The 13,962-nt window shown below is 46.2% G+C and overlaps 1 protein-coding gene across 1 annotated transcript in view; it reads right to left on the reverse strand.

The window, feature by feature from the left end:
• jag1b (jagged canonical Notch ligand 1b) overlaps positions 1–13,962 on the reverse strand; it is a 65,184-nt gene that overhangs the window by 33,273 nt on the left and 17,949 nt on the right. The window contains exons 3-5 of the mRNA XM_078230345.1: positions 12,473–12,521; positions 4,608–4,862; positions 4,420–4,480 (exon numbers count right to left, since the gene is read on the reverse strand). Coding sequence (XP_078086471.1) covers positions 4,420–4,480; positions 4,608–4,862; positions 12,473–12,521 — 365 coding nt within the window. The remainder of the gene's footprint in view (positions 1–4,419; positions 4,481–4,607; positions 4,863–12,472; positions 12,522–13,962) is intronic.

The raw sequence follows: 13,962 nt of genomic DNA on the forward strand, positions 1-13,962 counted from the left end.
AGTTACAGCTAAATGCAAGTTTAACGTTACCAGTCTCGACAGTAACAGGCAGTAAAGGCTGCAGCAGGCACACACACCAAGAACAGTAAACCACAAATCAAGATTCGGAGAGTTGACTTGTGGAGGCTACTAGCAAAACAGCAAGAACAAGTGTCTTGGGAATCTTTTTAAACTCTTAAACTGTTGCTATCCAAAAGCAAGTCTCCATTCCCAAGTTGTCTCCCGAGGGATCACAACAGAAAATGAGTCTCCCAAATTGAGCATAATTTTTACCCATTTAGACCAAACATTACAAAAGGTGGCGCAGTGGTTAGCACTGCTGTCTCACAGCACCAAGGACCCAGGTTCGATTCCTGGCTTGGGTCACTGTCTGCGCAGAGTATGCATGTTCTCCCCGTGTCCGCGTGGGTTTCCTCCAACAGTCCAAAAGACATGCTGGTTAGTAAAAGTAAAGTTTAGTCACAAGTAAGGCTTACATTAACACTGCAATGAAGTTACTGTGAAATTCCCCTAGTCGCCACACTCCGGCTCCTGTTTGGGCCAATGCACCCTAACCAGCACGTCTTCCAGACTGTGGGAGGAAGCCGGAACGCCCAAAAGAAACCCACGCAGACACAGGGAGAATGTGCAAACTCCACACAGACAAAAGGTGCATTGGCCACGCTAAATTCTCCCTCAGTGTACGTGAACAGGCACCGGTGTGGCAACTAGAGGATTTTTCACAGTAACTTCATTGCAGTGTTAATGTAAGCCTATTGGTGACACTAACAAATAAACTTAAAAGCTTAAACTTAAGGTGCTTTCCTCAATTATGGTTTATGCCAGAGTTTGATTTTTGGCGGGCGGGGGGGGGGGGGGGGACAAAAGGAGGAAAGATAATTCTTAAATCAGAATTACTTTTTTTTAAAAAAGTTGTCGCATTAAGGCTTTCAAAAAGGGTCTCTACAAGCAGCCTGTTAATTCACTGGTGTTTTAAAAGCTTATCTAATGGGAAACAAGAGATCTGTAAACAGAGAGTTGACATTGAATCAAAGACGAGAGTGGCGCAAAGGCAATTAACCCAAAGCTGTGAATAAATCATCAAAAATAAACCTGCCTAGATGAGTTAAATAGGCAGACTGCCTTTCCACTGGAAGTCAGAATGATTCCAAAAGGTTCATTATAGAGTTTCAAAAAAAAAATCCATCTATTAACTTTCGGTAGCAAAGCTCTACAAAAAAATCTAATTATAGCAAGCATGAATGTACAGACTCAAAATGAGCTGTAGGCTACTAGATGTTTACAGTCTCAAATTGTTAACTCACTCTCTCTCCCCCAATGCAACAGAACCAGCTAAACATCTTAGGAGGGCGTTGCAATGTGGGCAATATTAAAAATAAAGATCATTTGCAATCTTTTAAAAGGTCAGCGGCCCGTGTAATCGAGGAGTGACCTCACTGTCAATGAAAAGCAACTTATCTGGAAAACAGGGAAGGGGGGGCGCTGAGGAATGGGGGGGGGGCTATCGCTGCCAGCAAGAGACCACTCAGTCTCAAATCAAACAACAAGGCCAGGGAAGGGATATGCGCTCTTCCGAAAAAGGAAAATAACCCAGCATTAGGTATTAATCCAGAACAGACCCTGCCACAAAATGAATTGCCCCGTTGTAATACGCTTCAGCACCGGGGCAAATTCTCATGGGAAATCCTGCACAATTCCCACTGGCTTTGCACAGATGAGCAACCTTAGCCCCGCAGAATCGGGAGCCGAGGTTAGCACAGCAGAACCACTCAAGCGCAAACTGAGCGTTTTTAATTATTAGGTGGCTTTCGCCGGGGAGTTGTGTCGGAAAACGGGACCAGATAGCAACCCTTAAAGAAAACGTTATTAATAATTTAAAAAATACTCCCAACCAGATCAGCATCGAGATGCTACAATCAATTACACAAAGCCAAAGACATTTCAGGCCCCACAATCCAAAAACATTATTGAACGCAGGGCCTAGGTTTCTCCCAAATGTCTTGCTTCTCCCCACCCCCCGCCTCCACCTAACCTACAGATAGGTCAGGCAGCCAGCTGTGGCACAAAATGAGGAAGCCATTGTTAAAAAAGGACACAAATGTGCAGTCGAGGCCCACACAGCTATGCAAATGAACTATGGGAACGCTGCACCTTAAGTAAATAATCAGCAATGCATGGCCCAGACATACGAGCGGGAGGTGAGGTGGAGGGGGGAAGGTTCTGAATCCCAGAAAAACAAAGCAGGCCGCGCTGGTTCAATCGCTCTAATCCACCCCACCCCCCCGTTCGGTTATGTTTATTCCGACCACCTCAGCACAAATCTGCACACAGCCGCTCCCCGGTACAAATCTCAACATCTGCTCTGACTCGATCCCGCCAGCAATTAGCAAAAACACAGAGAGAGGGAGGGGAATTGAAAAAGGTTTAACTCGGGCCCCAAATCTGGTCAGATAACCTTCATCGGATTAAAAAGGCAGCTGTGCGCACATTAGCCGCATCTGTATGTCAGAAGCAGCAGGTATAACTCGGAGCAGCATCTCTCCAGAGAACAGGAGCCTCGCAGGAGGAAAATTAAAACGGACTTTAAGCAATTTGCACAGCTACACGCCATTACCAAAATGTGAAATGACGAGTTAAGTGAAGCGTTTTATCCCACTCCCCCACCTCATCCTTCACTCCATCTCCCCTAGCACACACCTTTTAACACAGGGTGGCACAGTTAGCACTGCTGCCTCAGTGCCAGGGATCCGGGTTCAATTCCCAGCTCGGGTCACTGTCTGTGTGGTGTCTGCACATTTTCCCCCGTGTCTGTGTGGGCTTCCTCCGGGCGCTCCGGTTTCCTCCCACAGTCCGAAAGACGCGATTAGGTGCATTGGCCGTGCTAAATTCTCCCTCAGCGTACCCAAACAGGCGCTGGAGTGTGGCAGCTAGGGGACTTTCACAGTAACTTCACTGCAGTGTTGTGACACTAATAAATGCTAACTTGCTTAACACAAGGTCCCATCTTAAGGCAGCAGTGATGGTTTGGGAATTTGGCGCCGTTTATATAAAGATGCAGCGAGAGGTCTAGACTCTCATACCAAAGTCGGGGAGTTGGAGGTATGAACCCACAACTTTCTGATGAATGCAATGTTACTGAGCCAAGTGTTACAGCAACAGAAGCGTTATTCTTAGCATTTCATTCCTATTGCATTAACATTGAAAGCACAGAACCTGGAGCTGTGACCCAGCGCTACCCAGGGAGGCGACAGGCAAACGTTTCTGATGGAGAGCCCAGTGAAAAGATTCACATCGGCTTCCGTCTCACTCAGGGGGAAACTTATCTTATATGAAAAGTGGCAGCTGTGCCTCAAGTGGGTAGTGCTCCCACCAAGACTTCAGCCCAAAGTCTAGGCTGACAATCCGAGAATCCATTTTCTATTATAGCTCTTGGGACTAAAGGGATCAAAGGATATTTTGTATTCGCTGATCAGCCATGAACAGAATGGATGGCCTCCTCCTGCTTCTAGTTTCTATCAATCTGGTACAGTACCAAGGCCCTGCGGCATTATCAGAGGTGCGGTTTCATGGCTAGAAATTTCAAACCAAAGCTCCGCCCGCCCACTCAAAAAAAAATTCTCACAATACTATTATTACGAAGGGCAGCAGGGAAGCTATCGCAAGCACCCCAGCCAATATTTACCCCTCAAATCAACATCACCAGATGTTGCCCGGTTTGGAGGGTATTAGCTACGAGGAGAGATCGAATAAACTGGGATTGTTCTCCCTGGAAAGACAGAGACTGAGGGGCAGCCTGATAGAAGTTTATAAAATTACGAGGTGCACATATAGTTGGAAGCCTTTTCCCCAGGGCAGTAATGACAATTACAAGGGGGCACAAGTTCAAGGTTAGGGGGGGGTGGGGGGGAGAAGAAGGTTCAGTGGAGATGTGTGGGGAAAGTTTTTTTTTGTACACAGGGTGGTGGGGGCCTGGAATGCACTGCCAAGTGAGGTGGTCGAGGCAGATACGTTAGCGTCATTTAAGACTTGTCCAGGTTGGCACATGAACAGACGGAGTACAGAGGGATACAGGCAGTTGGTCTAGATAGGACAATGTGATTGGTGCAGGCTTGGAGGGCCAAAGGGCCTGTTCCTGTGTTCACTCAAAAAAATCCTCTGGTGGTTATCAGTTTGTGGGAGTGTGCTGTGCACAAATTAGCTGCCGCGTTTCCTACGTTGCCACAGTGACTACAATTCACTGGGATGTCCGACACTTGGGAGAGATGCTAAAGAAACGCAAGTCGTTCTTTTCCAAGAGTTTCCACATGTTTTTAACAAGTGTTCCAGGTTTCTACTCCGGCATTGCTTCCCCCCCAATGCCCATTCACGCTCAGATTTACAGGAGGGGCTCAGTGCTGTCAGAGGGACGAATGTGTTTACCTGCAATTCCCAGGAACTTTGCAGGAGCCATGCTCGGGGCTGCAGCCCTGACGACAGATCGCTGGAAAGGAAAAAGGAAGATATTACAATTCAACAAACAAAAGGCCTCGTAACCAAACCAAATATTCACATTATATAAACTCAACCCAAAAATCTAGGAAAGAGGAAAAAATAAAAACGAGGCTAACCTTTGTTACAGTCGTGGCCCATCCAGCCCTCCAAGCAGGTCTTGTTGCCATTGTGATCGCAGGTATAGTGCCCAAAGAAATCATCCCGTGGTCGGCAAAACTTGTTACAGCCAAAGCCGTAGTAGTGTTCGTCACACATCACCCTGATCTGATACTCAAAGTGGGCAACGGCACCGTTGTGTCTCAGGGTTTGCCACTGGTGGCTGGGGTTGATCATCCCCGAGTAAACCGCCTTCTCTATCGTGTCACCCGGACCTGCAGAGATAAAAAAACAAAGTTAGGTCAACCTCAGTGAAGAGAATGCTCCGAAATTGGTTAAGCAGCCAACTTGACTTACCAACGATTGCCCTCATTCTCAAGCTCACCATTGCCCAATTTTTTAAAAATTCATTTGTGGGACATGGGCGTCACCAGCATTTATTGCCCATCCCTAGTTGCCCTTGGAGGGCAGTTGAGAGTCAACCACATTGCTGTGGCCATGGGATCACATGTAGGCCAGACCAACTACAGACAGCAGATTTCCTTCCCGAAAAGGACATTAGTGAACCAGATGGGTTTTTACGACAATCGACAATGGTTTCATGGTCAATAGATTCTTAATTCCAGATATTTTTTTATTGAATTCAAATTCCACCACCTGCCGTGGCGGGATTTGAACCCGGGTCCCCAGAACATAAGCGGAGTTTCTGGATTAATAGTCTAGCGATAATACCACTAGGCCATCGCCTGTCCAAATGAATGCACTGAATGATGTCTCCTCTTGATAGATTGCCATACGTATTGGTATAGTGAAAAGTATTGTTTCTTGTGCACTATACAGAATGCATACCCTTCATAGAGAAGGAAATGAGAGAGTGCAGAATATAGTGTTATAGTCATAGCTAGGGTGTAGAGAAAGATCAACTTAATGCAATGCAAGTCCATTCAAAAGTCTGATGGCAGCAGGGAAGCAGCTGTTGAGTCGGTTGGTACGTGACCTCAGACTTTCGTATCTTTTTCCCCCGACGGAAGGTGATGGTAGAGATTATGACTGGGGTGCGTGGGGTCCTCGACTGTGCTGGCTGCTTTCCTGCTCCTCGGTAGAACAGTTCCTGCTGTATGCATTACCGAGTCTTTAGCAGAATGCAGATGTCTGTACTGTTATACCAGTACTCTATAAAGCAATTGGACCGTTACATGGGCAAGATGGGTATAGAGGGATTATGGGCCAAACGTGGGCAATTGGGACTAGCTTAGTCGTTTTAAAGAAAAAGGATGGCATGGACAAGTTGGGCCGAAGGGCCCGTTGCCATGATGTAAACTTCTGTGACTCTACTGGTGTGAACAGGGGGCTCTCTCCACTTGAAGTGCCTACAATATTTACAAAACATTCAGCACTAGGGGGTCCTGTTAAAAATGCAACATCAGCGCATACCCTTGCCCTCTTCCCCCTTTGCTGAGAAGCCCAACATTTTGGTACGGCAGTGATCAACCAGGTTTGCTCAAATTAAAACCAAGTTGCAGGTTGGGTGACACATATCCTCGACCCGACAGCGAACTGGCAGCAATAACACATCTGTAAACGCTGGGAGATTACACTTCTCCGGCGTGGCAGGTTTCTAGGCTTCTTCAGAGAAGGTTTCACACCATGCTCAGAATCCATGTGGTACACTGCCTCTCAGATGTTATCTATTATTAGCTGTCATTTTCTGGCTTCAAAACCAACCTCACAACAGCGTCTCTTAATTATACCGCCAAAATATTATTTCGCATCAAGCCGGCACTTGGGAGAGCTTTGCGGCATTTGACAGTGTCCCTCCAGTCCGACAACAACCCGACTTAACACTTCCTTTAAAACCTGCTGCTAGCAGCACTTGGCTGGAGAGTGAAGATTTATCGTAAAATATCCAGAATACCGGCACATGGTTAGCAAAGGGCGGCAACACTGCACTGCTCCAAATCCACGTCAATTGTGGAAGAAATCAGCCCAGCCTCTTGGTGCAGGAGAGAGGGGCCACACAGTAAATGACCGACCATCCCAGATTATACACAAACAGTCGTCCAGATCTTGCTGCAATGTCCCACCAAAGTTTTTCTCCTTGCACTCATCAGAACAAATGGCAAGAATTCCAAACTTCAAGCAAGCACAATACACGGGGGAAAAACAAACAAAAGGAATATGGTCAGGTCATGTTAAATTACCCAGGAGCCTATAGTTCCCCATGGCAATGCCTCTGTACCAACCAATCAGCACCCTTCCCCCCCCCCCCCCAAACAGTATTTGTCACAGATAGGGGGAGGTGATGGCTTAGTGGTATTAGTCGCTAGACTATTAATCCAGAAACTCAACTAATGTTCTGGGGAGCTGGGTTCGAATCCCACCACAGCAGCTGGTGGAATTGGAGTTGAATAAAAAAATATCTGGAATTAAGAATCTACTGATGACCATGAAACCATTGTCGGAAAAATCCACCTGGTTCACTAATGTCCTTTAGTAAAGGAAATCTACCGTCCTTACTTGGTCTGGCCTACATGTGACTCCAGATCCACAGCAGTGTGGTTGACTCTCAGCTCCTCTCCAAGGGCAATTAGGAATGGGCAATAAATGCTGGCCAGCCAGCGACGCCCATGTCCCACAAATGAATTAAAAAGATAGGAGCAGGCGGCCATTCGGCCCTTCGAACCTGCTCTGCCATTCATCACGATCATGGCTGATCATCCAATTCGATAGCCTAATCCTGCTTTCTCCCCATAAACTTTGATCCCATTCGCCCCAAGCGCTATATCCAGCCACCTCTTGATTACATTCAATGTTTTGACATCCTGTGGTAATGAATTCCACAGGCTCATCACTCTTTGGGTGAAGAAATGTCACCTCATCTCCGCCCTAAACGGTCTACCCTGAATCCTCAGACTGTGACCCCTGGTTGTGGACACCCCCACCATCGGGAACATCCTTCCTGCATCTACCCTGTTAGAATTTTATAAGTCTCTATGAGATCCCCCCATCATTCGTCGAACTCCAGCAAAAACAATCCTAACCTAGTCAATCTCTTCATATCAGTCCTGCCATCCCCAGAATCAGCCTGGTAAACGCGTTGGTATATAGAGAAAAGTATCGTTCAGTGTGCGCTATACAGACAAAGCATACAGGTTCAGAGAAGGAAAGGGTGCAGAATATATAGTGCTAGGATCATAGCTAGGATGTGAAGAAAGATCAACTTAAGAGATTGAAATAGAACAGTGTTAGAGAACTTATAAGGGTTAGAGTTTTAAAAACATTGAACGATGTAAAAGATAGAATTAGGGGGTATGCTGGGGACAGCTCGCAAGCAGTTGCCACGTTCCGGCGCCATCTTGAATCCATCTCCCTCATCATATTGTCGTGATCTTTGAAATTTGACATTCTTGCATTTGTCCTGATGAGTGCAAGATGCAAAGATTCAACAACACGTCTCTTTTTCAGAAAAATGATACGTTGCTCTTTTAACGCAAGTTACTAATATGTTATGAGAACTTTTAAAAGTCACCTCTATATGGTTAGCTTTGGTAAGCGGACATAATTGAGTGCAGGAAGCAAAGTAACTGACATGTCGGCTTAGAGACTGGTGTCCACAGAACAACATGAACACAAGGATAGTTATGCAGGGTTTTAATTTCTCTAAAAGATGCTGCCGGCGCTACTGTACGTCAGGTACTTTAATGATAAACTCTCGTCTCAGACCCGTAGTCAGCAGGCCCAATTCAACTGAAGCCAGATAGGTTGACTGCTTCAAACTGTTATAAGCCTATTCCAGCAGTTATAGAATGCTTACAGCGCAGGAGGCCATTCACCCAGTTAAGTCTGCACTGACCCTTCGACAAGAGAATCCCACCCAGACCCAGCCCTATCCCCGTTACCCATACATTCACCATGGCCAATCCACCTAACCTACATATCTTTGGACTGTGGGAGGAAACCGGAGCACCCTGAGGAAGCCCACGCAGACATGGGGAGAACGTGCAGACTCTAGACAGACAAGTGACCCAAAGCCAGAATTGAACCTGCGTCCCTGGCACTGATGCAGCAGTGCCAACCACTGTGCCACCCATTTTTTGGGGCATTCATAACTGGAAGGCCATTTAAAAAACATCTACCAAAGTGGCACTTGTCCAACCAAAGATGCCACCCAACGAGCGGCTGCCTCACAGCTCTGCAGGATATTTATAATGAAGATGCACAGCAAGTTCCCACAACACTTTCAGCTACTGTCAACTCCCAAACTAACAGATTAAAACATACCCGATCACCCAGACAAACCACACAGAAGAATGTCAACCCTTGGGTCCCCCCCCCCACACACTCCAGCAGACCTTGGGAGAAAAAGCAAAAGTATTCATTTCCAAATCTGCATAATAAGCAGCTCATTACAGGGTGTGGTAAGAAAGTTATTTCCTAACCTTGCACTTCAGAACAATCGCACATTCCAAAGATATCCACCTGCATTTAAAAAACATACTAAGGGACTTCGTTTGGCCCGAGGCGTCATAAATAGTGAAATCATTCAAAAATACAGCTGTTCAAATGATAAACAACAGGCAGATTTCCTGCAAATTAACACCGTTCATTTAAGTGCAATAAATTGCAAAAAAGGGATAGTTCTTGCACGTGTACACCAGAAACCATTGTAGGGTGGCACAGTGGTTAGCAGGGACACCCCCGCCCCCCCCCCCCCCCCCCCCCCCCCGATTCCCGGCTTGGGTCAGTGTAGAGACTGCACATTCTCCCCGTGTCTGCATGGGTTTCCTCCGGGTGCTCCGGTTTCCTCCCACACTCCAAAGACGTGCTGGTTAGGTGCGTTGGCCGTGCTAAATTCTCCCTCAGCATACCCAAACAGAGTGTGGCAACTAGGTGATTTTCACAGTAACTTCACTGCAGTGTAAGCCAACTTGTGACACTAACAAATAAACAAACTCTAAACCATTGGTTAACGTCAGAAGACGGAGAGAGAGAAAATTGACACGTTGTACTAAAGCAATCTGCAGGAATGTGCACCGCTAACCCATTCTGGGTGTTAACGCACACCTTTGACACAAAAAAGGAAGGTTTACACGCCCAGATCCACCATTTTTCTAACTGCACGGGACACTAGGCAACTCAGGTTATGGAACACTGACACATCCCACTTCACATAGCCTGCCACCAATCCATCAACACTCCCAACTTGGCTGTCATGGCAAAACAACCATTGGCCAACCTCCAAGCCAAAAGCGGTGGTAAACACTTCACCCACGTTCAATCGAGATAAACCAGTAAAGGAACTTGCACAAGAGTCTAGATATTTAGTGTCACAAGTAGGCTTACATCAACACCAAAACGAAGTTATTGTGAAAATCCCCTGGTCACCACATTCCAGCGCCTGTCCGGATACATTGAGGGAGAATTTAGCATGGCCAATGCACCTTCATGGGCGGCGTGGTGGCAGTGTTTAGCACTGCTATCTCACAGCACCCGGATTCAATTCCAGCCTCGGGCTGCTATCTGTGTGGAGTTTGCACATTTTTCCAGTGCCTGCGTGGGTTTCCTGCGGGTGCTCCGGTTTCCTCCCACAGTCCAAACATGTGCAGGTTAGGTTGACTGGCCATGATAAATTAACCTTAGTGTCAGGGGTATTAGCAGGGTATATGAGCGGTTATGGGAACAGCGCCTGTGGGGGATTGTGGTCAGTGCCGACTCGATAGGTCAAATGGCCTCCTTCTGCATTGTAGGGATTCTATTCTATGATGCGACCCAGCACGTCTTTTGTGGGTGGAAACTGGAGCACTCGGGAAACCCATGCAGACACGGGGAGAATGTGCAGACTCCGCACATAACACGAGGCTGGGATCGAACTCGGGTCCCTGGCGGTGTGACACAGCAGTGCCAACCGCTATGCTGCCGCTATACTGAATCTCGTCCCCAACTCTTAAACTAGTCCTCTTACTGGGACGGTTTGTCAGAACCATTCTTCGCAAGCCCCTGGATAAGTCTAACCTTGACTCATCTTTCTGCCATTACGGAAAGAAAAATAAATCGCCACAGAAACCAAACCCATTGTTTCAAGTACAAGAGAAAAGCTACCCTCATTTAGCCAAGTGTAGCAGGAATAGATTTGCTGCCTTTCCACCATTCCCGCCTCACCCAGACGTTTCCGTCATCTCCTCATCCCCACTTTTTTTTTAAAAATTCATTTCTGGGACACTTCTGGCAACTAGGGATGGGCAATAAATGCTGGCTGGCCCAGCATTTATTGCCCATCCCTAGTTGCCCTTGGAGGGCAGTTGGGAGTCAACCACATTGCTGTGGCTCCGGAGCCACATGTAGGCCAGACTAGGCAAAGGCTGCAGATTTCCTTCCCTAAAGGACATTAATGACCCAGATGGGTTTTTCCAACAATGGTTTCACGGTCATCAGTAGATTCTTAATTCCAGATATTTTTATTGAATTCAAATTCCACCATCTGCCGTGGCGGGATTCGAACCCAGGTCCCCAGAACATTACCTGAGTTTCTGGATTGATAGTCTAGCGATAATACCACTAGGCCATCGCCTTCATAGAACGTTTGCCCAGATTGATACAGGATGGCTACAATACAAAAATCATACCATTTGGTTGAAGCGTTCACGGCAGGTGGGGTATTATTGCATCCCGGGCAATGACTGATTTGCCCTTGCAGAACTTCAGGATTTAGTTGAGTCGCAATAGTAAACCACTGGTCTTTCATAATCCCCAGTAATATCTGGACTTCAGTTACATGGGTCGGTTGGAAAAGCTGGGATCGTTCTCCTTAAGGAGAGAGAAGGTCAACTGGAAGGTGACAGCAGTGTTCCAAACGAGGAAGAATTAGAGGCAGTTCACCAAATTGGTTCCAGGGATGAAAGGGTTGACGTATGGGGAGATATTAAACAGTTTGGGTTTATACTCGCTGGAGTTCAGAAGGATGAGAGGGGATCTGATCAAGGTACATAAAATTTTAAAAGGGATTGATAAAGTAAATGTAGACCAAATGTTCCCCCGTATGGGGCAATCTAGAACAAGAGGTCACAGGTATAGGTTGAGGGGCGGTAGCTTTACTGGGCTGTGGGGAGGGAGAGAGATTTGAGGACAGGTCCATTCATCTTCAGTTAAAAATGTTAATGTTTATCTAGTTTCACTGCATCTACGACAAGATAGATTTATCTCAATTTCTGTGCATTTTATAAATACACACACTTGAGAATCCAGAACTGAACCAGGCCAGGACTGGGAAGGGACAGTTGAGAATGTTGCCACTGCCGGGGAGAATGCACGCCGCACATACATTACAGGTTTATGATATACAGTTGTGCATTCTCCTGCTGCTCAAGGCCGTACAGGGTCTACATAACCGGAACACCTGCCATCACCCATCATCTGTACAAAACCATTCTGATTGCCAAGTAAGGCATGTTCCTCCTGGCTTGCTGCCTCCAACCCCCCCTCCCCCACAGCCCACCTGTCAATGCACAAACAGTGGGAACGGGAGGGAGGGCAGGCAGGGGGAAAGAAGGCCCACAATTAGGTTCCACCATCACTTTTAAGTGTGTGGGGGGGGTTATAAAGTGTCAAGAGAGAGACCGGAAGAGCCACATTGCAATTTAACTGGGGCAATGGGGAAGTGGGAAGAAAAATTAAAATAAATGTTTCAGTGACAATGACTTGCCTACAAGCCAGCACCCCAAGAGTTGCAAAATTGCCTAATCTACGTAGAGCCTCTCCACTTTACCCAAACCGGGAGCCTTTCCCGGTTTTGAGTTAAAAAGTGACATGATGCGACGGTGCTTTTACTGAGCCCTGCTATTTATACCGCACGCACAAATCTGTAACCCAAGTTGACTGGAACACTTACTGGTGTCATTATTATAGTCGCAGGCTTCCACAATCAGAGTGTAGGATCTCTGTAAGACAAAAAAAGGGAGAGAAATAATGTTAGACATTATCAAAAAGCAGCATTCTTTTAAAAGACGCCCATTCAAGAAAAAATTGATACTTGCACTAGCCTGAAATTATCTACATTGCTGCATCAAGCAAAGAATTAAATATCTATGTTTTGAGTGAGCAGTATTTTAATTAACTTGTATTGGCCATTTTTTAAATTAATAGGTTCTCATCGCACTCCAAGTCGGAAGTGTAGATACCATTACATTTTCCCCCACACAAGTTAACTTGATCTTGTAGTTCCACTTCTCTTCCTTCTCCCTCCTCCCCCACCTTCAAATATTTCACATTTAGCAAGACTCAGAACTCAAGAAGCTGTCAATTCCCGCGGCACAATAGACGTCGAGAGCGCTCCTTTTTTTTTTGTTTGACCCCGCCACTGGTGTAAGTGAAGAACATCGAGGTGGAAGAGTTGAACACCGAGCAAGCACAATCCCAGGGGTTTACTGCATTTCAGCACCCCTTTCAAGACGCTTTGTCTGTCCCAGTCCATCACTGCTCCCACAAGTATCGGGTGTCAGAGGGCAGATCCTATGAATCTCAGCAGAAGAAAAGGAACATTTGCCTGCCTGCAGACAAAGGCCGGTGCGAAAAAGCATCCTGGAACAAAACACACCTACACGCCACTTCTTCAGGCAGTGTTACTGGAACTCTTACAACACTATCAGCATTGAAGAGTCATATCAGATAATGCACACACACACAAGCCTTGCCAGACTGCTAAATCACGCCTTCAAATTTTATTAAAAGCAACACATTTGCTAATAGGAATAGCAGTGATATTCATTCTATACCACACATTCTCATACTGATTTGGGTTTTCTTTACTCTGGTTTTGCAAGGGTCATCAGTTTCAAAAAAAGAGACTTCCCCCAGTTTAGAGAACTTTAGCTTAGTAACTACGATCTAACTGCACAAAAGGTCAAAATGCTGACACCAGCACACCTCAACAGCGAATGGAACATCCGAATTTTACATTAGACACACAAAAAAAACAAGGCGTGATAGACAACATTTTTTTTGGACCGAGACTTAATTGTGTGTCATATTCAGAGCCAAGTGAAACTGAAGTTTCGCTCTCTGATAACTGTGGGAAAAAAGCCTTAACATGACCAAAACCAGGGCAAGTCCAGACAAGTACCTCACGCCTCAATTTAAAAGACTCTCAACCTGCAGGTTCAAAAAAAAAAATCACTCGTCAGGTGATAGGATTGCCTAATTGCAACCAAGAAAAAAAAACCTGATTTAAAGCATGGGAAGCAATTTGAAATAGAGGGTTTGCTTTTCAAGGTGCAGTAACTATGGTTTGGGTGAATTAAACTCCACGGTAATCAAGTCAACGCATGCGCACCTTGGCAGCCAGGTTCAGCCCCACAATTAACGGCGGGGGGCAGAGATTTA

This window comes from Mustelus asterias, chromosome 15 (genome assembly GCF_964213995.1).
Source record: "Mustelus asterias chromosome 15, sMusAst1.hap1.1, whole genome shotgun sequence".
Classification (NCBI taxonomy): Eukaryota; Metazoa; Chordata; class Chondrichthyes; order Carcharhiniformes; family Triakidae; genus Mustelus; species Mustelus asterias.